The sequence below is a fragment of the Eptesicus fuscus genome, chromosome 5 (genome assembly GCF_027574615.1).
Source record: "Eptesicus fuscus isolate TK198812 chromosome 5, DD_ASM_mEF_20220401, whole genome shotgun sequence".
NCBI classification, from domain to species: domain Eukaryota; kingdom Metazoa; phylum Chordata; class Mammalia; order Chiroptera; family Vespertilionidae; genus Eptesicus; species Eptesicus fuscus.
Genome location: NC_072477.1, coordinates 87,787,234 through 87,814,328, shown reverse-complemented (window position 1 = coordinate 87,814,328; position 27,095 = coordinate 87,787,234). Strand labels below are relative to the sequence as shown.

Here is a 27,095-nt window from a genome sequence, read left to right as displayed (position 1 = left end):
TCAATCAAATAATAATAAAAAAAGGCTAAAGTATAGGAATGGGATGGAACATGTTGAGTTGGATTGGAGCTATATCGACTTCGAATTGGCAGGGGTGCAGCAGACGGAGATACCTAGCCAGGCAATTGGAAATCCGACATAGTGCTTGGAGGAGAGGGCAAGGATCCAAATAAGAGGGGATAGTGATCTGAATGGGATTTTGAAGATGGGAGGGTTGTCCGGAAGGAGGCAGGAACTTGAGTATAGGCTGGTACAGAGCCGGGAGAAAAGGTGTCACAATCAAGAGGCTGTCTGCCTCAGCTCCAGCATGGAGTGGATGAGGGCTGAGCAAAGGTTGGGACTGAGAAGAGTCCCAAAAAGACAACTGGGAAGTAACTGGTGACCGCCTAACAACTTTTCCGTAGGAAGTCAGGGCCGCTGTCAGAGTGAGGAGGGAATGCTGAAGGCGAGGCGGCGGCGCAGCGAAAAGGAGGTAGAACGGCTTGAGGCGAGGAGGTTGGAGGAACGTCGGTTGCCAGTGTCTGAGTACCTACAGGCTGCATGTCCCTCTGCATCTAGATTTCTGCTTTTCACGTCACGAAATGAGGTACGGCAGGACGAGGATTATTATATCCGGTGATGAGGTAGCTGCTTCCAGGTAAGCAGAAGCGGCGGCCGGCAGTGACCGGATACACCCCTTCTCCCCGCCGCTGGGGCAATCTGCGCAGGCGCGGGGGGGGGGGCGGAGCGGAAGTGCGGGCGGAAGTGGAGTCCGCAACGCCTTAGTGAAGGGGCTCCAGACGGAACGTACTCTGCGGCCGTCCGCGGACGGTGTTGGAGTGCGGAGGCCGACATGAACCGGCTCCAGGATGACTATGACTCCTACGCGGTTGAAGAGCCCAGCGATGAGGAGCCGGCTTTGAGCAGGTGGGCCCCTGCTCCGCCCCGGCCCAGGGCCTCGCTGCGGCCCGGCCGTAGCCTCCTCCCTGCGCTGCGCCGGCCGGCCTGTGCGGACCCTCGGCCCAGCGGCTCGGGCCCCTGTCGCGCCCCGCTGTCGCCTGTGGGGGGTTCTGGTGAGGTCTTGCAGCCCCGGGGGAGGCGGGGCCGAACCGACGCGGGGAATGGGGCTATTCTGGAATCGCGCGTAAGTCTTCAAAAGCCGGGTGATCGAATCCTGCCTCTGCAGCTGACTAGCAGTGTGACCCAAGGCAAGTCGCTTCTCCTCGGTTTCTCATCTGTAAAAAGGAACTATAATAACTATATAGTAAGTATGTTGTAAGGCTCGTGTCACTTAATGTAACGTGAACAGCTGGAAGACCAATACGCCATAAACAGAAATAAGAGGATATTTAACAGGCTTTTTTTGAGCACCTGTTAATGTGCTTGCTCTGGGCTACAGAGATCAGGCATAAGGTTTTTACCTTTTACAGGTTTACAGCATAGGAGGGGAAATAATATACATACCTTGGAAGGTATGTATGTTGGAAATAAGCATGTATCTCTGAAGAGCATTGTAGAAAACGGTCTTAGCTAGGCACCGACGAAGTTTTCGTGGGAATTTCCAAAAGGAAGGACATAATCCTACCTGAGGGAAACTTGCAGTTTTGTTGGCAATAGATTTCCAGGCAAATTTAAGCCATTTTAGAGCTGTCAGCAGATCCTACTTATAACTTTAAGACATTTTGTCGGATTGAGCTTTCTGTAAAACTGTCCTACTTTGAATCGCAGTGTTTCCTTCCATTATCCTGGGGAGGGGCCCTAGGCATGGGAGGTCAGGCTGTTGTGAAGGTTTCTGTTGTGGGGAATGAGGATGGATTCCAGGATTCCCTGTGAAAGAGAGTTTACAAGGGTCAGGTCTGTGAAAGGAGGTATAGATAGGCTTCAATTAGTAATTCAGTTTGATTGGAATAGAGGAGTGTTTCTGGACTTGAGTTATTCTGCCGTTACCATCTCCATATTCACTTGTGTTACTTATTTAACACTTTTCTTTAAGTCACTTTACACTTTTGTAGTTAAATATCTTAAAGAAAGCTTATAATCCTGACAGTTGTTAATTGTAAAGTAGTGAAAAAAAGAAATACTATGAAAACAAAACAGTGCTTTAAGGCAATATTGCCTGCTTGAGGCTCTGAATCCAGTGCTTGTTTTAAAAAGGGGAGATTGTGTTAGAGAGGTAAGAGGTATCTGTCAGGATTTGATTTTACTCCTCTTTATAAGATAATATTTTATAGCCTGTCACTGTTTCCTGGAAGCTGGCAGAGGATCTGAGACTCCTGGGTGACAGAAAACGCACAGCATAGCAGGCAGCATGAGCATTATGTTGGTATTGGTTGCTCTTCCTAACCTCTACAGAGGTTATGCAACGAGACCAAGATGGATGCACATTCAGTGGATTGGTATCCTGGCTGAGGACCACTTGAGCTTGGAATCTACCTCTTTTACAGCAGGCAGCAAATAAGCCTGCTCTTTGTCCTGGGAAGGGACATCACCTCATCCATCAAGTTTTTTTTTTTTTTTTCTTACTGCAAACAACCCTGAAAATGGCCTAGGTAAAGAGTTTTGTGAACCTTGCATTCTTTTTTTTTTTTTTTTAATATATTTTATTTTTTTTTTTTACAGAGAGGAAGGGAGAGGGATAGAGCTAGAAACATCGATGAGAGAGAATCATTGACCAGCTGCCCCTGCACACCCCCTACCAGGGATGTGCCCGCAGCCAATGTACATGCCCTTGACCGGATCGAACCTGGGACCTTTCAGTCCGCAGACCGACGCTCTGTCCATTGAGCCAAACCGGTTTCGGCGAACCTTGCATTCTTGGCATACTCAAGAATATGCAGGGCCCATGACGTATTGCCTTGACTAGCAGTGCTAAATGCTGAGACTTTTGAAATAATCACAAAGATTGAAGAAAATTTGCAAAGAGAATAACACTCTTGCCTTGGGTTTTAATTTTTTAAATTAAACATTTTGTTTTTACAACTAGATTCACATGTCGTTGTAAGAAATAATACAGAGAGATTGTGTCCCCTTTACTCAGTTTCCCTCAATGTTAACATATTGCGAAACTAGTACAATATCACAGCTGAGATATTGACATGAATACAGTCAAGTTACAGAACATTTCCATCAGCATGAGGATCGTTCATATTCCCCACTTCCCACTCCCCATGCCCCACTTAACCTCTGGTAACTGCTAGTCTGTCCTCCATTTCTATACTTTTGTCCTTTTCAAAAAAATATCTGCGTATGTAACCTTTTGGGATTGGCTTTTTTTCACTCAGCATAGTTCTCTGGAGATTCACCCACACTTTTTTAGGTATTAATAGTTCATTTCTTTTTTTTTATTGCTGAGTAATATTCCTCACTTAACCATTCACTTGTTGAAGGACATCTTTCAAGTTTAGACTATTGTAAATAAAACTGGTATAAACATTCATGTATAGGTGTGTGTTTTTTTTTAAACCTCACCTGAGGACATTTTCCCCATTGATTTTCAGAGAGAGTGGAAGGGAGAGGGAGAGACAGCGAGAACACTGATGAGAGAGACACATTGATTGGTTGCCTCCTGCATGCCCCTGACCATGGTTGGTGGCTCCTGAGGTACATGCCCTGGACTGGAATCGAACCAGGGACCCTTCAGTCCACAGGCCAATGCTCTATCCACTGATCCAAACTGGCTAGGGCCATGTATAGGTTTTTGTGTGCATATACATTTTCACTTTTCTGGGATAAATGCCCACGGGTTCAGTTGCTGAGTTGTATGGTAATTGTATGTTTAGTTTTATAAGAAACTGTCACGCTGTTTTCCATAGTGGTTGTGCCATTTTACATTCCCGCTAGCAATGGCTTTAGTATTCTTTAATGGGCCATCATCTATTCTGCTACTCATTAAAATAATCTATGTCCCACACTTTGGAAACACTTAAATATAGAATAGATCAGGATTTCTCAGCCTTGGCAGCATCGACATCTTGGGTCAGATATTGACATCTTGGTTTAAAATTGATGGTTGTGAATTGGATTTTTCTGATTTACTTTCTGCTAGAGGCTCAAAAGCATTGTTTAGAAGACAAAAATAGAAAACCAAAAACCAAGAATAGTCTGTAAGTATTCATCAGACCATGAGTAACTGAGCATTATTTATGTACTGTTGACTGTATTAGAACTGTTTTGTGCATTTCAGATATTTCTGCTGATAATCTGGTTTAATTCTGTCCCATTCCTATTGCTGGGGAAACCCAGGCACAGAAGGCCAAGTAAATTGGCAGAAATTGCTCAGGAGAACTTGGGATATAATTTAGTTTTATCTCTCTTTATAGTTCTCTGCAGCACTGTGCCTTTTATTTTTTTATTTTTAAATATACTTTTATTGATTTCAGAGAGGAAAGGAAAGGGAGAGAGAGATAGAAACATCAATGATGAGAATAACCATTGATTGGCTGCCTTCTGCACACTCCACACTGGAGATCGAGCCCGCAAGCCAGGCATGTGCCCTGACTGGGAATTGAACCCTGACCTCCTGGCTCATAGGTTGACGCTCAACCACTGAGCCACACCAGCCGGGCAGCACTGTGCCTTTTAAATTGTAATGTTTAATATTGTCGGTTAACATTTTATGTGGATATTAGAGATATATTACATATTTTAGGATTAATTTAAAATATATTTTTACTGATTTCAGAGAGGAAGGGAGAGGGAGAGACAGATAGAAATATCAATGATAAGAGAGAATACTTGATCGGCTGCTTCCTGCACGCTCCCTACTGGGGACCAGCCTGGAAACCCGTGCATGTGGCCTGACTGGGAATTGAAATGTGACCCCCTGATTCCTAGGTTGACTCAACCACTGAGCCACATTGGATGGGCATTTTAGGTTTAATTTAAATGTCCTGAGTTTTAAAAAACTGTGGAGTAAATTTTTCATTGCTGATAAAATTAGAATTGATGCAATCCTTTGGAAAGCAGTGTGATAATCAAAGAAGTCAGAAAGATGTTTGTATCTCGCCGGTGGTCTTGTTCCAGCATCTAGAAGGGTTCAGAAATCTGGAGAAGGGGCTGTGTGTAAATTAAATAAGAGTCCAGAGATGAAACATAATTTTGAAAGGTATATTGGGGAGAGTCAGAGAAGACTTAGCTAAAGGAACTAAGTTCTCCTTGTCTCAGTACCCCTTGCTTTTTATTAACACAATTTGTCCTAAGGCAAGGCGGAGATATTCACATCAAAGGCCAGGGTTTGTACACAAATCCATTGTCAGATTGGGGAATTGCCTTCGGCTGTTCAGGTGTTTGGCCAGTAGGAGGCAATAACATGTAGATTAAGATGCCCTGAGCTGTCTGGCAGCAAGCAATCATCCTTTTCAGGTTTGGGGAAATACCTTTCAGCCATCCCAGATGACTCAGCCCTGCCTACATGCTGGAATTGGCTTCCGGCAGTATCTAACTCTAGACATTCATCCTAAGGAAATAAAGTTATATATACAAAGATGTTCATTCTAGTGTTTAATAGCAAAGAGCTAGAAATAAATGTACAACTTTTACAAGAGGAAGTGTTATGTTAACATTAAAAAATATACTTGTAAAGATGCAAAAATGGTTGATCTATTAAGTGAAAAAAGCTCTATGTAATATGCCAGATAAATCAAATGCAACCTTATAAACTTAAACTTGTTGGGCAGTGAGGTGGTGGGAGTTGTAAGTTATTTTAATTCTTTAATATTTATATTTTTTATGATTTAAATTTATATTAGTTCTGAAGATGAAGTGGATGTGCTTTTACATGGAACTCCTGACCAAAAACGAAAACTCATCAGAGAATGTCTTACTGGAGAAAGTGAATCTAGTGAAGATGAATTTGAAAAAGAAATGGAAGCTGAATTAAATTCCACCATAAAAACAATGGAGGTCAAATTATCCTCCCTGGAAACAGGTACACTTTTAGTTAGATTTCAATAAAGATATTTTTCCAAGCTCCGTATGGGCAAGAACCTTGTTTGTGCTCTTTTGTGTCCCCAGAACCTTCAGTAGGTACTCAGTAAGTAAGTAAATAAATAAATACCATATATATATATATATATATATATATATATATGGAACATATATATAAATGGATAAGCTGAACTTTTAAAAAAAATTCTTATTGATTTTTAAAAAATAATATATTTTTATTGATTTCAGAGAGAAAGGGAGAGGGAGAGCGATAGAAACATCAATGATTAGAGAGAATCATTGATTGGCTGCCTCCTGCATACCCTCTACTGGGGATCAAGCCTGCAAACCTGGGCATGTGCCCTTGACTGGAATTGAACCCGGGACCCTTCAGTCTACAGGCTGATGCTCTATCCACTGAGGCAAACCAGCTAGGGCTTGATATATATATTTTTAAGAGAGTGAGGAAGGGAGAGAGAGGGGGGGGGGGGGGGAGGAGGAGAGAGAGAGAAGAGAGAGAGAGAAAGAGAGAAAGAAACATCAATGTGAGAGGGAAACATTGATTGGCTGCCTCCTGCATGCCCCCTACCCGGGATTGAGCCCAAAACCAATGCATGCACCCTGACTGGGAATCTAACCAGCAACCTCTTGGTGCCTGGGATGATGCCCAGCCCGCTGAGCTACATGGACCATGGCAACTCAGTAAATATTTATTGAGTGAATGAATAAAGTGTTCAGCAACCTGGGCATAGTTTTCTTTGATGACTAGTAAAGAAGTTTTCTGTGTTATCGGACAGAGATTATTTAATACTGTTTATTTGCATGATTTCTTCTTGTAATTTTTACCCCAGGAGAAAAAAAATAAGCAGGTTTATAGAAGCATATTTAGGGTTATATAGCACTGATATGGCAGGTTGAATGATGTGTCAGCACAAATTCCTATCTTATTAAGTAACTAGAGGCCCGGTGCACGAAATTCATGCACTCGGATGCGGGGGGGGGGGTGTCCCTCAGCCCATACTGCACCCTCTTGCAGTCTGGGAGCCCTCAGGGGATGCCCTCATAGGGAGCGGGCCTAAGCCATCAGTTGGACATCCTTAGCGCTGCTGCAGAGGCGGGAGAGGCTCCCACCACCACTGCTGCGCTAGCCAGCCATGAGTCTGGCTTCTGGCTGAGCGGCGCTCCCCCTGTGGGAGCACATTGACCACCAGGGGACAGCTTCTGCATTGAGCATCTGCCCCCTGGTGGTCAGTGTGTGTCATAGTGACTGGTTGTTCTGCTGTTTGGTTGATTTGCATATTAGCCTTTTATTATATAGGATGAAACACTTTGTTTTCATATGTAAACTGTATCTGATTCAAATACTGATTTGTGATAGTAGGACTCCTCAGCATTGGTTTCCATGTTGATATGCTATGTATTAATTGTTAAGAAAGTGTATATGATAATAATAAAAGCAAAAGCAGATTTTAAGAGGAAGAATTAGGATGTAGGCATATGATGACATAAGTATAGGTAATGTCATAGCACTAGGCACAGATGAGTCCTTGAGTCATTCCCCTGCCTCTTTGTAGAGCTCTTACTCTCCCCTGAAGTTCCTTTAAAACAAGATGTTTTTTCCCTGTTCTCCACAGTATATTGCATGGCTGAAAGGTAGAGATATGTATGCTGGCAACCTGAAAATAGGCTATTTAATTAGATTTGTGGGAAGGGAGAGAAAAAAATAATCCCATGATCTGGAACATTTAATCAGGAGGGGCAGCTCTCTAATGCATGGGGCATCAATCTAGTAAGTCATTGATATGAAAATATTTTTCCATCCAAATGAGATTGGGAATGAGTTGATATTACTTTGAAGTGATGGGAGAATAGATGGAGATTTTTTCTTGTCAATTATGTAAGATTTAGTCTGTAAACTTCCCTTATGGTTTGAACAGGGTCTTCTTCAGGAAATGGGAGAGTTGGAACAGCTTCCACAAAGTACTATGATGATATATATTTTGATTCTGATTCTGAGGATGAAGACAAAACAGGTAAGTAAAATGTTTACCAGGTTTAGCAGTTATATTTTATGAAGAAAAGTTTAGGAATTATTTTGTATTAGGATTTCCCTGTGTTTGATTTTTTTCAAAGAAATCGCAGGCTGCTGATGTGAAAACAAAAGCAGGATCGATGAATAAGAACAGATGTGGTACAAATATTGAACTGTAACGTTGTACACCTTGAAATATATATAACCTTGTTTCCAATTTTACCACAAGAGAAAAAAAGAACAGGTGGGAATGCATGCATATGAGGGCCAACACTGGCACTGCATAGGCACAGCTCGGGAAAGGGAGAGTATGTTTCAACTCTGGGCTCTTAGCGCCCCCTCTTCTTTCACGTTCCCTAGTACAGCAACATTTGTTTTCACACTTGCAAATAGTTTCTATATTTTTTTACCTCACTTGCAGAATTCTCCCTAACTCGATTTAAAAAAAAAATAATAATTTTATTGCTTTCAGAGAAGAAGGGAAAGGGAGAGAGAGAGACATCAATGATGAAAGAGAATCATTGATTGGCTGCCTCCTGCACACCCCACACTGGGGATCAAGCCCACAACCAGGGCCTGTGCCCTTGACCGGAACCTTTCAGTCCGCAGGCCAATGCTCTATCCACTGAGCCAAACCAGCTAGGGCTTGTTATTTTTTAAAAATCAGCCTCTATTTTTTGGAATTGGTTTTGTATAAAATTTGAGTGAAGATGAACATATTGACAAGACCCAAAACTAATGTACTATATCAGTAATTACACTGGAATACACAAATAATAAATTTATTTGGTAAAGAAATAATTTTATATATTATTAAATATTGATGTGCTCAAGTACATTTTAAAAGTCTAGTGTATGTAGATGACCATATTTTTTACCATTCACTTGAAAATTTTTTTTATGATTTCAGTAGCATTTTATATATGGGAACTTGTAGAGAATTTAGATGTCAAAATATTTTCTATTCTTGCCTTGCTTTGAGTAGCCTTTTTGGACTGAGAATTTTCATTATTTAAATACCAGTTTGAGATACCAGTTTTCAGTGAAAAAACAGTTTTGCCTCCTCTGTCATCTTTTTAATGACTTGTTAATTGGGCAAGAACTGTACTTGGAGGAATAGTTAAAATTTTTTAAAAGGAAAATCTAAATAGGAAAAATATGTAGCTTAGGAAATGGGATTCTTCATTCTGTATTAAAAAGTTATGAACTTTAACCCTGGTCGGTTTTGCTTGTGGTGAGTGTCAGCCTGAGGACTGAAAGGTCTTGGTTCGATTCCCAGTCAAGGGCAATACCTCCATTGCAGGTTCCCCAGTCCCGGTAGGGGTGCATGCAAGAAGCTGTCAATTGATGTGTCTCTCACAAAGATGTTTCTCCCCCTACCCCTCCCCTCCCCTTCCCCTTCCCCTTCCTCTCTCCTCCCCCTCCCCCTCTTCCCCTCCTTCCCTCCTCCCCTCCCCTTCCCTTCCCTCCCCCTCCCCTTTCCTCTCCCTCCCTCTCCCTTTCCTTCTCCATTCCACTCTCTAGAAATCAATGGAAAAAATATCCTCAGGTGAGGATTAAAAAAAAGGTGTGAATTTTAGACATGATACTTAGCCATATCCTTAACATTTTTAATATTAGCACAGGTGACCAAGAGAAAAAAGAAGAAACGACACAGGATTCTAACCAATGATGAGTTACTATATGATCCTGAAAAAGATAACAGAGATCAGGCCTGGGTTGATGCACGGAGAAGAGGGTAAGAACTGAAATTTAATATTTAGAATCTTTAGAGAACATGATTAAAAGATAATCTCACTACATTCACATTTTGAATGTATGTGTATGCTTATATAGATGTACATAAAGAAGTTTGAGAACAAACTGCTGAATACTTGATTTTGAAAATAAAGTAAATTTTAGTCAGAAAGTTGATTTTTAAAAAAACTTTTGAATTCCAACTGTTGTAGTCAGTTTCTCCACTCAAGAACCAGAAATGGCCCTGGCTGGCTTGGCTCGGTGGATAGAGCATTGGCCTGCGGACTGAAGGGTCACACGCAGGTTTGATTCTGGTCAGGGGCATATGCCTGGGTTGTGGGCTCGATCCCCAGTGGGAGGCGTGCAGGAGGCAGCTGATCAGTGATTCTCTCTCATCGTTGATGTTTCTATCTCTCTCTCCCTCTCCCTTCTTCTCAAATCAATAAAATATATATGTGTGTGTGTGTGTATATATGAACCAAAAATGAAAAAAAAATAGATACAATTTAAATCTATTGGAAATTAAGTGTTTATGTGGATGAAGAGTGGATGTTATGTTTGTATCTGAACTGTTTTAACTGTTTATAATTGGATTTTTAATAATTAAAGTAAAACTCACATAACAAAACTAACCATTTAAAAATACACTGACATTTAATATATTCACATTAAAGTGACATTGAGTATATTCACATTTCTATTTAATTTCCAACCATTTTCATCATTTCAGGAGGAAACTTCATATTCAAATTTGATTTTATAAAGGCTGATATGTCATAAAATAAAAACTAGGTAACTTGTCACTATTACACAGTGCTTCCTTAACCTGGCTGTGCCTCAGAGTTACCTAGGGAGAATGAAATGCAAACCCTTGAGTTGTAGTCTAGGAAGTTTTGATTTCAGTAAGGTGGGGTCCAGGAATTTATATTTTTCAAATCCAGATATATTTTGATGTAGTGTGGGTCTTTATTCATTTTTTAATAATAAAGTTAATACAATGTATATGTTAATTTCAAAGCAATATAAAAGGATACAGTAAAAACTAAGTCCTTAAGCCAGACTCTAGTTGTCCTAGACTCCCTTTCCAGAGAAACCACAATGACCAGGTTCTTGCATATTCTTTCAGAGATAGCCTAGCCTATATAATAAAACCCTAATATGCAAATCGACTGAACAGCAGAACAACTGGTTGCTATGATGTGCACTGACCACCAGGGGGCAGACGCTCAAAGCAGGAGCTGCCCCCAACCCGGGGCAGCTCCTGCATTGAGTATTTGCCCCCCCAGAGAGGGAGGAGACTGGTGGTGGTGGGGTGGGGCCGGCAAGCGGGCAGCGCCCAGCCGCCAGCCAAGGCAGGTGCCAGCCGCGGGGGCCCTGGATCGCCCCGCCTGCTGGTCGCCCCACAGATGGCCCTGATCGCCAGCTAGGCCTAGGGACCTACCCTATATATTGGGAACAGTTTCTTAGATTTAAAAATTAAAACCTGGTAAGGCTATTACACCTTTTGTGGTTAGCCCTGATTCTGACACTTTTAACTGTGACAAAGCCAATTACTTAACTTCTCTCTGCTTCAGTTTTTCCACCCATAAGATGGGAAAATGGTACTACTGCCTCAGAAGGATCATGTTATGTACTACCTTTTATAATCAGGGCAAAAAAATGTAGCTGCCCATACAACAGCAAGATGCCTTGCACCTGTATGAAAAGTATGGTCACTGGTGCATACAGCATCCCAGATTGCAAGAGGGATGTTTGACTGCCAGTTTAGGCCTGATCCCTGGCAGTTGAACATCCCCTGAGGGCGCAGGCCGGGCTGAGGGACACCCTCCCCTCACACACATATTTTGTGTAACCGGCCTCTAGTAGATTAAATAAGTTAATATACTGGAAGTCCTTAGAACATTGCCTAACTCAAATCAAATGCCATATAAATATTTGCTTTAAATAGTGAAAGAGAAGGTGGTGGTACTGGTAGTGGAGTGATAGTAGGTGAGCATTTATCCACTTCAATCTTTTTAGTGGCTAAATGTTATTATAACTGTAAGATAGTACTTTGAACATTCCCTTACAAAAGATATGTGCCCTTGACCGAATGGAACCAGGGACCCTTCAGTCCATAGCTGATGCTCTCTATCCACTGAGCCAAACCGGCTAGGGCTCAGCATAATTTTTTTTTAAATTTAAATTCTTTATTGTTGAAAGTATTACATATGTCTCCTTTTTTTCCTCATTGTCCTCTCCCTGGCCGCTCCCATCCCCCAGCACATGCCCTCACCCTCTACTGTCTGTGTCCATTATTTATGTTTATGTTTATACTAGAGGCCCAGTGCATGATTGAATCATGCACGTGTAGGGTCCCATACACGCTTTCATTTTCGATTGTGGGGGAGCTGGGTGCCTGTCTGCTGGTGCATCAGGCCTTTCGGAAGCCTCCGGCGCGGCAGAGGCTTCCGAAAGGCCTGGTGCCGGAGCGGACAGGCACCCAGCTCCCATGCTTTTGATGGTCCGCGGTGGGACGTGAGCTCCCTGCCCCAGAGGCCCCTTCTGTTCCGCAGCACAGCCATGGCGCAGATGCTGGCCCAATCTGCTACCACGGCCACCCCGAGTCCCACCCCCTGCGCCTCCAGCTGGCCCAATCGTGGGCGTAGCGGAGTGATGGTAATTTACATATTACCATTTTATTAGGTAGGATGTATGCATACAAGTCCTTTGATTGATCTCTTACTACCCCCCCCCCCCCCCCCCCGCCTTTCCTCTGAGATTTGATGGTGTGTTCAATGTTTCTGTGTCTCTGGATCAATTTTTGTTCATCAGTTTACATTGTTCATTATAGTCCACAAATAAGTGAGATCATGTGATACTTATCCTTCTCTGACTGGCTTATTTCGCTTAGCATAATGCTCTCCAGGTCCATCCATGCTGTTGTGAATGGTAAGAGTTCTTTTTTTACAGCAGCATAGTATTCTATTGTGTAGATGTACCATAGTTTTTTAATCCACTCATCTGCTGATGAGCACTTAGGCTGTTTTCAAACCTCAAATATTGTAAATTGTGATGCTATGAACAGAGGGGTGGATAAATTCTTTCTGATTGGTGTTTCTAAGTTCTTGGGATATATTCCTAGAAGTGTGATTACTGGGTCAAATGGGAGTTCCATTTTTAATTTTTTTAAAAATATATTTTATTGATTTTTTACAGAGAGGAAGGGAGAGGGATAGAGAGTTAGAAACATTGTTGAGAGAGAAACATCGATCAGCTGCCTCCTGCACACCTCCTACTGGGGCTGTGCCTGCAACCAAGGTACATGCCCTTGACCAAAATCGAACCTGGGACCCTTCAGTCTGCAGGCTGACGCTCTATCCTCTGAGCCAAACCAGTCAGGGCCCATTTTTAATTTTTTGAGGGAAGTCCATACTGTTATCCACAGTGGCTGCACCATTCTGCATTCCCACCAGCAGTGTATAAGGGTTCCTTTTTCTCCACATCTGCGCCAGCACTTGTCATTTGTTGATTTGTTGATGATAGTCATTCTGACAGGTGTGAGATGGTACCTCATTGTCGTTTTGATTTGCATCTCTTGGATGATTAGTGACTTTGAGCATTATTTCATATGTCTCTTGGCTGTCTGTATGTCCACTTTCAAGAAGTGACTATTTAGGTGCTTTGCTCATTTTTTGATTGGATTGTTTATCTTCCTTTTGTTAAGTTGCATGATGAGTTCCCTGTAAATATTGGAGATTAAACCCTTATCAGATGTCACATTGGCAAATATGTTCTCCCATGCAGTGGGCTTTCTTGTTATTTTGTTGATGGTTTCTTTTGCTGTGCAGAAGCTTTATATTTTGATGTAGTTCCATTTGTTTATTTTCTCCTTAGTTTCCATTGCTATGAGATATGTAGTATTGGAAGTGCTAGCCACAGCGATAAGACAAGAAGAACTAAAAGGCATCCAACTTGGAAAAGAAGAAGTAAAACTGTCATTATTCACAGATGACATGATATTGTACATAAAAACCCTAATGACTCTATCAAAAAACTATTAGATTTAATAAATGAATTTGGCAATGTAGCAGGATAGAAAATCAACACCCAGAAATCTACAACATTTTTATATACCAATAATGAACTCACAGAAAGAGAAACTAAAAAAATAAAAAAATAAAAAAAATCCCATTTACCATTGCAACCAAAAAATTAAGATACCTAGGAATAAACTTAACTAAGAAGGTAAAAGACCTGTACTCAGAAAGCTATAAGACATTAAACAAATAGAAGAACCTACTGTGTTTATGGATTGTTAGAATCAACATCATTAAAATGTCCATACTGCCCAAAGCAATCTATAGATTCAATGCTATCCCTATTAAAATACCAATGGCATATTTCACAGACCTAGAACAAACTCTCCAAAAATTTATATGGAATAAAAAAAAACAAAAAAAACCCCGAATAGCCACAGCAATCCTAAGAAAGAAGAACAAAGTTGGAGGGATCACAATACCAGATATCAAGCTATATTACAAAGCCACTATTCTCAAAACTGCCTGGTACTGGCCCAAGAACAGACATATAGACCAATGGAACAGAACAGAGAACCCAGAAATCAACCCAAGCCATTATGTTCAATTAATATTTTGCAAAGAAGGCAAGAGCATACAATGGACAAGACAGTCTCTTCAGTAAATGGTGATGGGAAAATTAGACATGTGTGTGTGTGTGTGTGTGTGTGTGTATGTACACACACACACACACACACACACACACATATATATATGTATATATGAAACTAGACCACCAAATTACACCATACACAAAAACAAACTCAAAATGGATAAAGGACTTAAACGTAAGATGGGAAACCATAAAAATCTTAGAAGAATTCATAGGCAGCAAAATATCAGAAAAAACCTCATTTTTACATTTCCACGGAAATCAGGTATACCAACCCAGAAATCTGGATTAAGAAGCAAGCAAAGGAAAGAAGAGAAGCATGTACAAAGATACAAGAAGATTGTTTTTCTGTACAATCTGGTATTTATTAGTACTTTGGTCAGAGGAATCCAAAGTTCACTATCCTGGAGGGATTCTGGAATCCCAGGCTGTTTCTGAGACTGTAGGCTGAATGGCCTCAGCTTGTCATACTGGATGAGGTTTGCCTAAACAGCAGACCTAAAGCTGCATCAGCAAGGATGCTAAGAACCCTTTTCTTCTAGCTGGGGCCTGTGGGTGAGATACTGATATCATCAGGAAAGCTGTACAGTTCCAGGATTTGCTCGATGGTATAGGTATCAGGGAACAAAGCAGGAACTGAGGGTTCCAGCCTCTCCAACTGAGGATCTTGCATTTGGACATCACTTGTGGGACTCTCGGTGATGACAGGGTCCCATGCCAAATTGGAAGGGCCTACGGGCTGAGGTGGAAGGGAGCTATGGGAATCTGAAACTACAGGGGAAAAATAATAAGGACTGGTTGCTGTTGTGGGTGCGGTGGGCACATTCTTGGCTAGAAGACTCTGACTTGGTTGCTTTAGTGATAGCTGTTGCTGCTGCTGCTGCTTCCTTGATTTGACTCGTTGGTTTCTTAACCAAGTCTTTATTGTTGACTCCAGTGGGTAGAGTTCCAAGGCAAGTTTCTTCTGGAGATTTTTTTTTTTTAAAAATATATTTTATTGATTTTTTACAGGGAGGAAGAGAGAGGGATAGAGAGTTAGAAACATCGATGAGAGAGAAACATTGATCAGCTGCCTCCTGCACACCCCCCACTGGAGATGTGCCCGCAACCAAGGTACATGCCCTTGACCAGAATCGAACCTGGGACCCTTGAGTCTGCAGGCCGTCGCTCTATCCATTGAGCCAAACCGGTTTCAGCTGGAGATCTTTATTTGGAAACCTGTTGCAGTTAAATTGAACCTCCATGTTGCATACACATGAATGGGGCATGTTTTTGGGGACCAGCTGGATGCTACCAAGAGACATGGTAAACATGAAACAAATGAACAAACAAGACAAAAACCCACAGACATAGACAACAGTGTGGTGGTTACCAGCGGGGTGGGGTTAATAAAGGTGGTCAAATATATTGTTAAAGAAGATTTGACTTTGGGTAGTGGGTACACAATGCAATATACAGCTGATGTATCATATAAATGTACACTTGAAACCTATATAATCTTATTAACCAACTAGAGGCCTGATGCACAAAATTCATGCAAGAGTAGGCCTTCCTTCCCCTGGCTGCCAGAACCAGCTTCCCTCTGGCACCCGGGACCCGGGACCCGGGCTTCCCTCTCAGCCCGTGGCTTCATCCGGTCTAATTTAACATTATGCTTTTATTATTATAGATATCACCCCAATAAATTTGATGAAAAAAGTAAAAAAAAAAAAAAAAAAGAAACTTGGTAAACATAAAATGTATAAAGCTGCAGCCAGCATAAGGCACATTTGTTTTATAGCATATTTTTTATTTTTGTAAGTAGAAAGAGTCCACTCAAAATAATGATAAAAGTATATATAGTAAACATATAGCCCTGTAACATAGTTATTTATTATCATCAAGTGTTATGTACTGTACATAATTGTATGCACTATACTTTTATACTACTGGCAATGTGGTGGGTTTGTTTACACCAGCATAACCACAAACACTCAATAACTTGTTGCTGAGTAATACGTTGCACTACAACATAACCATGGCTATGATGTCACTAGGTGATAGGAATTTTTCAGCTCCTTAATAATCTTATGGAACCACCATTGTATATGTGTTCTGTCATTGACCAAAATGTTATGTGGTGCATGATTCTGTATTGTAGGAAGCCTCTCTAATTGGAATTTGCTTCATGTTTTTCTCATGATTAGACAGGGATTATATAGGTTTTTGGGAAAAGACCAAAGAGGCAAAGTAGCATTTTTATCACATATCAAGGGCACATACTGTCATCATGATTTATGACTATTAATGTTGACTTTAATCATCTTGGTTGGGTAGTGTTTCTCAGGTTTCTCTCTACTATAAAGGAACCCTTTTCCCCCTCTTTACATACTGTGGTTTTTGGAAGGAAGTCACTATGTGCAGCCCAAACTTGAGTAGGGAGTTATGAGGGGAGAGTATCTTCATAAGTTATTTGTAATTCTTCTGTATGGGAGATTTGTCTATTCTTCCTCATTTATGTATTCAACTAGAGGCCCAGTGCACGAAATTTGTGCATGGGGGGGGGGGGGGTGTCTTTCAGCCCAGCCTGCACCCTCTCCAATCTAGGACCCCTTGAGGGATGTCCCCAGGGCCTAAACGGGCGGTCGGACATCCCTCTCACAATCCAGGACTGCTGGCTCCCAACTGCTCTCCCCTGCAGGCCTGGTCCCCCCCAACAGTCCTCCCCTGCTGGCCTGGTCCCCCCCAACTGCCCTCCCCTGCTGGCCCGATCACCCCCAACTGCCCTCCCTGCTTGCCTGATCGCCCACAACTGCCCTCCCCTGCAGGCCTGGTCTCCCCCAACTCCCCTCCCCTGCAGGCCTAGGTCCCCCCCAACTGTCCTCCCTTGCTGGCCTAGTCACCCATAACTTCCCTTAATTTCCCACAACTGCCCTCCCCTGTAGGCCATCTTGTGGTGGCCATCTTATGTCTACATGGGGGCAGCCATCTTTGACCACATGGGGGTGGCCATCTTGTGTCATGGTGTGATGGTCAATTTGCATATTACTCTTTTATTAGATAGGATCATTTACATCAGCATGGACTCAGGAGAATTTATACTTTGGGTTAAAATCCAATACTACTTTGTTTATTTATTTTTTATCTAATTGCTTTAGTTTTGGCCATTGGGAGTGCTTTCAGTTGGCTCCTGTGCCCCTCTGACATACCTACTGCATTGTGTTTTTCTTTTTTAAATATATTTTTATTGATTTCAGAGAGGAAGGGAGAGGGAGAGAGGGATAGAAACATCAATGATGAGACTCATTGATCTGCTGCCTCCTGCATGCCCCACACTAGGGATCGAGCCCAAAACCCAGGCATATGCCCTAACTAGGAATCAAACCACGATCTTCTGGTTCATAGGTTGACTCTCAACCACTGAGCCAAGCCAGCTGGGCAGGTTTTTCTTTTTCTTCTTAGCACTTCCTTACTTTCTGGCACTACAAGATGCTCCAGGTTCATCTTGTATGCCCCATTCCTAGAATTAACCAATTTTCTGAGGATTACTGATTACTTTTATTGAGAGTAGCATTAGAAATCAAGTTCTGGTTTTAATATGTCTTCCCCCTACTTTCTTTTTCTGTTCAAGATACCATGGTTTTGGAATACAGAGGCCACGCCAACAACAACAGCCTGTTCCAAATAGTGATGCTGTTTTGAATTGCCCTGCCTGTATGACCACACTGTGTCTTGATTGTCAAAGGTAAGAGATAAAGGCTAACAATATACACATACACACAAAACAATAAAAACAAAACGTGGGTCTTTTTTAAAATCTGAAGTAGACTTTTGAGGTAGTCAGGAATTCTGATAAGGTTCTGTTCTCATATATCCTTGGTGCTACATGGTTAATCTTTATATAAATAATTTTGTTTATACACAGTTCTGTCACAAGTAGTGTAAAGTGAAGCACTTGCCAGTACTGACAAGGATTCAGTGAAACTGTGTATATGTTGTGAAATTATATAATCTCTCCAATACACTCTTTTTTTTATTGTGATAAAATACATGTAACATAAAGTTTACTATTTTAACCATTAAAAAAATTTGCTGTTGAAGAGTACTTCATTGGAATATTTAACTTATTGTCAACAAGACCATTTAAAAAAAATTAAAAATTTTTCACAGTTTTATTGACTTATGAGATACAATAGGCATTATATAAGTTTAAAGTGTATAACATGATGATTTGATATACAAGTATATTGTTAAATGATTATACAATAAGGTTAGTTAACACATCCATCACTTTTCTTTTTCTTTGTGGTGAGAACTTTCAAGATCTACTGTCTTAGCTACTCTCAAGTATGTAGTACAGTATTGTTGACTATAGTCATCATGCTGTACATTACATCCCCGGAACTGTTCATCTTATAACTGGAAATTTGTACCCTTTGACATTTTCACCTATCCACCCTTCCCCATCAACCATCAATCTGCTCTCTCTTTCTATGATTTCAGTTTTTTTAGATTCTACATATAAGTGAGGTCATACAGTACTTATCTTTCTCTGTCTGACTTATTTCACGTAGCATAATGCCCTCAAGGTTCCTCTGTGTTGTCACAAGTGGCAGGGTTTCCTTTTTTTAATGGCTGAATAATATTCATTGTGTGTATTTACCAACTTTTCTTTATCATTCATCTGTTGATGGGCACTTTGGTTGTTTCTATGTCTTGATTACTGTAATTCTGCAGTAGGTTTTTGGTAGGAAGACCACAGAGGTGAAGTGTCATTTTCATCATATTATTATATCAAGGGCACAATTTATCAACATGATTTATGACTGTTAATGTTGACATGATCACCTAACTGGCTGTGGTGGGGGTACAGATATTTCTTGGAGATAGAGATTTTATTTTCTTTAGATATATATACCCAGAAGGGGGATTGCTGATCATATGGTAGTTCTATTTTTAATTTTTTGAGGAGTTCCATACTGTTTTCCATAGAGGCTGTACCAGTTCACATTCCCACCAACAGTGCAAGGGTTCGCTTTTGTTCACTCTTGTCTTTTTGATAATAGCCATTTTAACAGGTGTATCTCATTGTAGTTTTTAAAAATATATATTTTAAAATGAGGTTTATTCTCTTTTTTAATATTTTTTATTTATTTATTTGTTATAATTAAAAAAAAGGATTTGTGTGTGTGTGTGTGTGTGTGTGTGTGTATATATATATATGTATTTTAAACATTTTTATTACTTACTAATTTATTTTTTTAAATCTGTATCCACTGATATGTTTCCATTGACTTTTAGGGAGAGTGAAAGAGAGAGGGAAAGACAGAGAGAAACATCCATGTGAGAGAAGCACTCACCTCGACCAGGGCCTGGGGAGGAGCTTGCAATCCAAGTACATGCCCTTGACCAGAATTGAACACAAGACCCTTTGGTCCGCAGGCCGATGCTCTATCCACTGAGCCATACCATCTAGGGCTTTATTTATGTTTTAATCCTCACCCAAGGATATTTTTCTTTTTTAAAAAATATTTTTTTATTTAAAAAAAAATGTTTTTATTGATTTTTTACAGAGAGGAAGGGCGAGGTATAGAGAGTTAGAAACATTGATGAAAGAGAATCATTGATCGGCTGCCTCCTGCACACCGCACACCTCTACTGGGGCTTGAGCCCACAACCTGGGCACATGCCCTTGACCAGAATCGAACCTGGGACCTTTCAGTCTGCAGGCTGACGCTCTTTCCACTGAGCCAAACCGGTTAGGGCTGGATATTTTTCTATTGATTTTTAGAGAGAGTGGAAGAGAGAGGGAGAGACAGAGCGAAACATCCATGTGAGAGAGTCACATTGATTGATTGCCTCCCGCACATGCCCCAACCAGGGCCGGGGAGGAGACTGCAACCGAGGTACATGCTCTTGACTAGAATTGAACCTGAGACCCTTCAGTCCATAGGCCAGTGATGGGCAACCTTTTGAGCTTGGTGTGTCAAACTTCGCCAAAAAACTGAGCATAACTCGGGTAGTGTGTCACTTTGAGGAAAAAACATTATTTCGCAAATGTTTCATCCTCAGGAGCAGCAAATGTTTCATCCTTGGCATGCGGCCGCCTGAGTGGCCGCGTGTCATCAGAAATGGCTACGTGTGTCAGTGCTGACACACGTGTCATAGGTTCGCCATCACTGCCATAGGCCAATGGTCTATCCACTGAGCCAAATCAACAAGGGCGTTAAATATATTTTTATTGATTACAGAGAGGAAAGGGAGAGGGAGAGAGAAATAGAAACATCAGTGATGAGAGAGAATCATTAATCAGCTGCCTCCTGCACGCCCCCTACTGGGGATCTAGCTCGCAACCCAGGCATGTGCCCTTGACCAGAATTGAACCCAGGACCCTTCAGTCTGCAGGCTAATGCTCTCTCCAATGAGCCAAACCAGCTAGGGCTTTCATTGTAGTTTTGATTTGCATTTTCTTGATATCTAACACCTTTTCATGTTCCTGTTAGCCATTTGTATGTCTTTGGATAAATGTCTATTCAGGTCCTTTGCTCATTTTTTAAATTGACTTGTTTGTGTCATTACTTTTTTTAAAAATTTATTTTTATTGATTTCAGAGAGGGAGAGAGAGATAGAAACACGAATGATGAGAGAGAATCATTGATCGGCTGCCTCCTACACCCTCTCTACTGGAGATCGAACCCGCAACCTGGGCTTATGCCCTTGACCATAATCAAACCCGGGACCCTTTAGTCTGTAAGCCGACGCTCTATCCACTGAGCCAAACCAGCTAGGGCTGTTATTTACTATTGACTTGTATGTTTTTACTATAACCCCTTATCAGATAGTATATGATTTGCAAATATTTTCTCCTATTTTGTAGGTTACTTTTTATTTTGTTGATTGTTTCTTTGCTATGCAGAAGCTTTTTAGGTTTATGTAGCCCTGTTTGTTTATTTTCGCTTTTATTGCTTGTGCTTTTGCTATTACATTAAAAAAACATTTCCAAGACAAAGGTCAAGGAGCTTTTCCCATTTTCTTCTAGGAGTTTTACAATTTCAGGCCTTATATTTAAGTCTTTAATCCATTTAAAATTAATTTTGTGAGTGGTGTATAATAGGGGTACAGTTTTATTCATTTGCATGTGAACATCCACTTTTCCCAATACTGTTTATTGAAGAGACTTATCTTTTCCACATTGAATATTCTTGGCTTCCTTGTCAAATATTGGTTATATGTTGTGGCTTTATTTCTGGGCTCTCACTTGATTCTCTTCTGTTGATCTATGGGTCTATTTTTATACCATTCCCATACTGTTTATACCATTCCTATACTCTAGCTTTGTATTATAGTTTTTTTTTTTTTAAATACATTTTATTGATTTTTACAGAGAGGAAGGGAGAGGGATAGAGAGTTAGAAACATCGATCAGCTGCCTCCTGCACACTCCCTACTGGGGATGTGTCCGCAATCAAGGTACATGCCCTTGACCAGAATCGAACCTGGGACCCTTCAGTCCTCAGACCGACGCTCTATCCACTGAACCAAACCGGTTAGGGCATGTATTATAGTTTGAAATCAGGAAGTGTGATGCTTCCAGCTTTGCTCTTTTAAAAAAAAATATTTTTATTGATTTCGGGGAGGAAGGGAGAAGGAGAGAGAGATAGAAACATCAATGATGAGAGAGAATCATTGTTTGGCTGCCTCCTGCATGCCCTCTCCTGGGGATTGAGCCTGCGACCTAGTCATGTGCCATTGACCAGAATCGAACCCGGAACCTTCCAGTCTGCAGGCCAACGCTCTATCCACTGAGCCAAACCGGCTAGGGCCAGCTTTATTCTTCTTTTTCAAGATGACTTTGACTATTCAGAGTCTTCCGTGGTTCCATATAAATTTTAGGATGGTTTTTTTCTATTACTGTGAAAAACACCAGTGGAATTTTGATAGGGATTGCATTGAATATATAGATGGCTTTGGGTAGTATGGATATTTTAACAATATTAATTCTTTCAGTCTCTGAACACAGGATATCTTTCAATTTATTTGTGTGTTTTTTGTTTTATTTTCAATTTCTTTCATCAATGTCTTATCATTTTCAGTGTATAGATCTTTCACCTCCTTGGTTAAATTTATTCCTAAGTATTTTATTATTTTTGATGCTACTATTGTGAATAGGATTGTTTTCTTAATTTCTTTTTCAGATAGTTGTTAGTATATAGAAACACAACAGAGTTTTGTATATTAATTTTGTATCCTGCAACTTGACTGAATTTGTTTATTCTAATTTTTTTATGGAGTCTTTAGGGTTTTATATATATAAGATTAAATCATCTGCAAACAGAGACAATTTTACTTCTTTCTTTTTTATTTTTTATTTTTTTATTGTTTAAAGTATTACATATAGTAGTACATATATCTCCTTTTTTTCCCCATTGACCTTCCCCCCCGCTACTTCTTTCTTTCTTACTTGTATGCCTTTTATTTCTTTTACTTGCCTGACTGTTCTGGCCTGGACTTGCACTATTATGTCGGTTAGGAGTGGTGATAGTGTACACTCTTACCTTGTTTCCAATTTTAAGTGTACAATTCAGTGACATTAACTACAATCACAATATTGTGCAGCCATCACCATTATCCATTTCCAGAAGTTTTTTGTCATTCCAAACAGAAACTGTATCCATTAAACAATAATTTCCCATTCTTCACACGCACTGCCCCAGCCTCTGATAATCTCTGTTATACTTTCCTTTTGGTTGTTCATTGCTGGTGTGCAGAAATGCAGCAGACTTTTGCATGTTGATTTTGTACCCTACAACACTGCTTACTTATTTTCTTGTGCTTTTTCCTGTGTAATCTAGAGTTTTCTCCATATAAGATCATGTCTTCTGTGAACAAAGATAACTTTACATCTTCCTTTGTATACCTTTTATTTATTTTTCATACCAAATTGCTCTGATTAGAATTTCCAATACTATGTTGAATAGAAGTGGTGAAAGCAGGGATTTTTGTCTTTTTTCTGATCTTAGAAGAAAAGTTTTCAGTCTTTCATCAGTGAGTATGATGCTAGCTATGGGTTTTTCATATGTGGTATTTATTTTATTGAGGAGATTTTCTTCTATTCCTAGCTTATTGGGTATTTTATTTATTTTTTTATAATCCTCATCCGAGGATATTTTTTCCATTGATTTTCAGACAGAGTGGAAGGGAGGGGAGAGAGAGAGCAACATTGATGTGAGAGAGACACATCGTTTGGTTGCCTCCTGCACATGCCCTGACCTGGTCGGAACCCACACCCAAGGTATGTGCCCTTGACCGAGAATTGAATCCTCGACCCTTTGGTCTACGGGCCAACGCTCTAACAACTGAGCCAAATTGGCCAGGGCTTATTGGGTGTTTTTATCATGAAAGCATGTTGAATTTTATCAACTTTTTCTGCATCATTTGAGATGATCAAGTTTTGTCTATTACCCCCCCCCCCTTCTGTTAATCCAAATATAGTCATCCCTTGGTGTTGAAGGGAGATTGATTCCAGGACACGCTCCCATCCCTTCCATCCCAATGGATACTAAAATCCATGGATGCTCAAGTCCCTTATACTATGAAATAGCATAGAACAGTGCATACATTTTGGCCCTTGGCATTGATGGATTTCCAACTGCAGGTTGAAAATACTGTTTTCTATCTGCAATTGGTTAAATCTGAGGATGCGACACTAGCAGTCATGGAGGGTTGACTGTATACTCTCTACCTTTTCCTTTCCTTTTTTCCTCTATTGGTAGCCTTATAAATGCCTAGCTTAGTCTGTGTTCTGAATCGAGTTAACTGAAACTAAGTGATGCCGGAGTGGTGGATTTGCTCTAGGAACTAACGAGGAACTAGATGCAAGTTATTCTTATTCACTACCTGGAAGTTTCTGATCTGCAACAATTAATTTATGTACTTTCCATGTGAACCCTTAAGCTTTTTGTATATAAATTGACACCTAGAATATGTTTATGAAATGAAGAAAAAGTAAAATGTCTTTGTACTTAAGTTGTTCTTTCAAATTAAACCATGTTACAGGGTTTCTATACTCAAAAGAAGTTGCTTTATAATCTAACAGAATTTTTCCTTGGTAAAAATTGTGTTCCACAGTAATACAGGATTCCAATACAGTGGAGTGTAAATGAAATTTTTATAATCTTACTTGGAGAAGCACCAGCTTGCACAGTCTTAAGTTACCAATGGTGGTGATGATAGCGGAGATTAACATTTGGAACTAATGAAGGCATAACTGGAGTTCACTGTTTTTAACCAGATAGATATTTCTGTTACATGAGGTTTAAAGGGAAGAAAAGTAAAGCAACTTATTAAGTGGGGAAAGAAGTAGGAAAATATTAAGTATTTGAGGGAACAAAGGAAGCATTATCCTTTTTTTTAATCCTCACCTGAGGATATGTTTATTGATTTTAGAGAGAGAGAGAGAGAAAGAGGCAGAAAGAGAAGCATCAATGTGAGAGAGACACATTGATTGGTTGCTTCATGCACTTGTCCTGACCTGGGTCGGGATGGAACCTGCAACCCAAGTACATGCTGTTGGTGGTGTGCAGAATTGAACCCGCTGCCCTTTAGTGTGTGGGCTGTCTAACTTAAGCAACATGAGCCAGGGCTCTTTAAGCTTTTAAAACTAGCTTTTACTGAAATGGTGACCAGAATGGCACCACTTGTAATGAGAGGATGGCAGAGTCTCAGGTCACAATAGAAACAGTCAAAGATTATTTAAATATTACCTTTCAAGTTTCCTACAACTTACCTTCCTAAGTTTGAAGAGCAAATCAAATTTTTTTTCTGAGGTAAAAGTTACTTATGCACCATTATCTATCAACAAGTTTCTTCCTATTCTTAAAAAAGCTGTTAACATTTCTGTAAGTTTCCCATTTTGTTCTTATGTTTTTACTTTGGTTGGTATTTCAGTAATTTTTGGTGTCATATTTTACCTAAATGGATAACTATTAAAATAAAACATAAATATACATTCTCCATTTTTTCCCCTCTTAGGCATGAATCATACAAAACTCAGTATAGAGCAATGTTTGTGATGAATTGTTCTGTCAACAAAGAGGAGGTTCTAAGATATAAAACCCCAGAGAACAGGAAGAAAAAGCGAGGCCATAAGAAGATGCGGGCTAACCATGAAGATGCTGCAAAGCAGGCAGAGACAGAAGTGGAAGAAATCTACCACCCAGTCATGTGCACCGAATGTTCCACTGAGGTGGCAGTCTATGACAAGGATGAAGTCTTTCACTTTTTCAATGTTTTGGCAAGCCATTCCTAAATAGCTAAGTTTGCATTTAAGTGCCCAATAGTGTATATAAGGCAAATATGACAGTTATTTTCCTCCTGCCTATTTATATTAAGTGACATTCTGAGTGGAAGCAGTGTTTTATTTTTGAAAGAAAATGGTTACCAACCTTCACCTTTCCCCCTTCTTTAAAAAAATTTCCCCCAGCTCTGTTGAGACTGATTATTCATTCCCTTTTTGATGGACCTTGGAAACTTGGGGCTTTTCATTTATTAAAGCTCTTTAGAATTAAAGTGTTCTGGAGTTGTAAGTAATCTGTTTTAGAGTGTTATTTTTTATTTTAGACATACCCTTGGTGTGACTAAACTGGAAACTATTTCCTGACTTCTGTATGTATTGGTTTTGCTAAGAGTATCTTTATTTCCCTTCTACCCCACAGGGTGGAGTGACAGTATTTAGCAACTGTTACAATGACATGGAGTTAGTATTGCTGGCTGCTCTGAGGCATTAATGTAGGCCTTTCCTTAAAAGGATTGTACTTACTAGTATTTTAAACTTAATGAATTAGCATAGGGAAATAGAAATTTGTGGTGAGGAAGAGCAGCCTCAGCCTCTAGCCATAGATTTAAAAATCCTCTTGCTGCCCCTTGTATTTACTACTGTATATTCCAGAATTTCTGTTGCTGGCAGCCAAGTTTTTCTTCTTTTTGTTATTAAGTACATCAGTGATTTTCAACATTTTTCATCTCATGGCACACATAATCTAATTACTAAAATTCTGTGGCACACCAAAAAGTATTTTTTGCTGATCTGACCAAAAAAACCCAAAGGTATAATTTTGATTCATTCACCCCATATGGCTGTTGTTGTTTTGGCTGTTGTAATTTTTTTATTTGACAGTCTAAGGCCGTGGTCGGCATACTGCGGCTCGCGAGCCACATGTGGCTCTTTGGCCCCTTGAGTGTGACTTTTCCACAAGAAGTTTAAGTTTAAAAAATTTGGCTCTCAAAAGAAGTTTCAATCGTTGTACTGTTGATATTTGGCTCTGTTGACTAATGAGTTTGCCGACCACTGGTGTAAGGGAAAAGAGGTCAGTGCCCCTGACTAAATAGGTAGGTACTACACGTTTTAAAAATTCTTGCAGCATACTGGTTGAAAATCACTGAAGTACATAAAAATCATTAGTGGCAGCTGGGAGGAAATTACATTGTAGGCAACTGTACATTTTAGCTTTTTAAAAAATTTTTTAAATTTTGTATTGACTTCAGAGAGGAGGTGAGGGAGAGAGAGATAAAAACATCAATGATAGCCGAAGCCGGTTTGGCTCAGTGGATAGAGCGTCAGCCTTCGGACTGAAGGGTCCCGGGTTTGATTCCGGTCAAGGGCATGTGACCTTGGTTGCGGGCACATCCCAGTGGGGGGTGTGCAGGAGGCAGCTGATCGATGTTTCTCTCTCATCGATGTTTCTAGTTCTCTATCCCTCTCCTTTCCTCTCTGT

General features: G+C 40.4%; 1 protein-coding gene across 3 annotated transcripts; it reads left to right on the top strand.

Moving 5' to 3' along the window:
• The first annotated feature begins 423 nt into the window (after nucleotides 1-423).
• On the top strand, nucleotides 424-25,907 carry EAPP (E2F associated phosphoprotein). 3 transcript variants are annotated; one of them, XM_054716527.1, is made up of 6 exons: nucleotides 424-586; nucleotides 5,727-5,905; nucleotides 7,842-7,937; nucleotides 9,557-9,674; nucleotides 17,955-18,068; nucleotides 25,354-25,907. In XM_054716527.1, exons 1-6 carry the CDS (start codon nucleotides 582-584, stop codon nucleotides 25,628-25,630), a joined length of 789 nt encoding a protein of 262 aa, XP_054572502.1. In that variant the 5' UTR covers nucleotides 424-581; the 3' UTR covers nucleotides 25,631-25,907. The 3 variants fall into 3 exon arrangements, with proteins under 3 accessions (XP_054572502.1, XP_054572501.1, XP_054572503.1); XM_054716526.1 differs by lacking the exon at nucleotides 424-586 and adding an exon at nucleotides 733-906; XM_054716528.1 differs by lacking the exons at nucleotides 424-586; nucleotides 7,842-7,937 and adding an exon at nucleotides 733-906.
• Nucleotides 25,908-27,095: the final 1,188 nt, after the last annotated feature.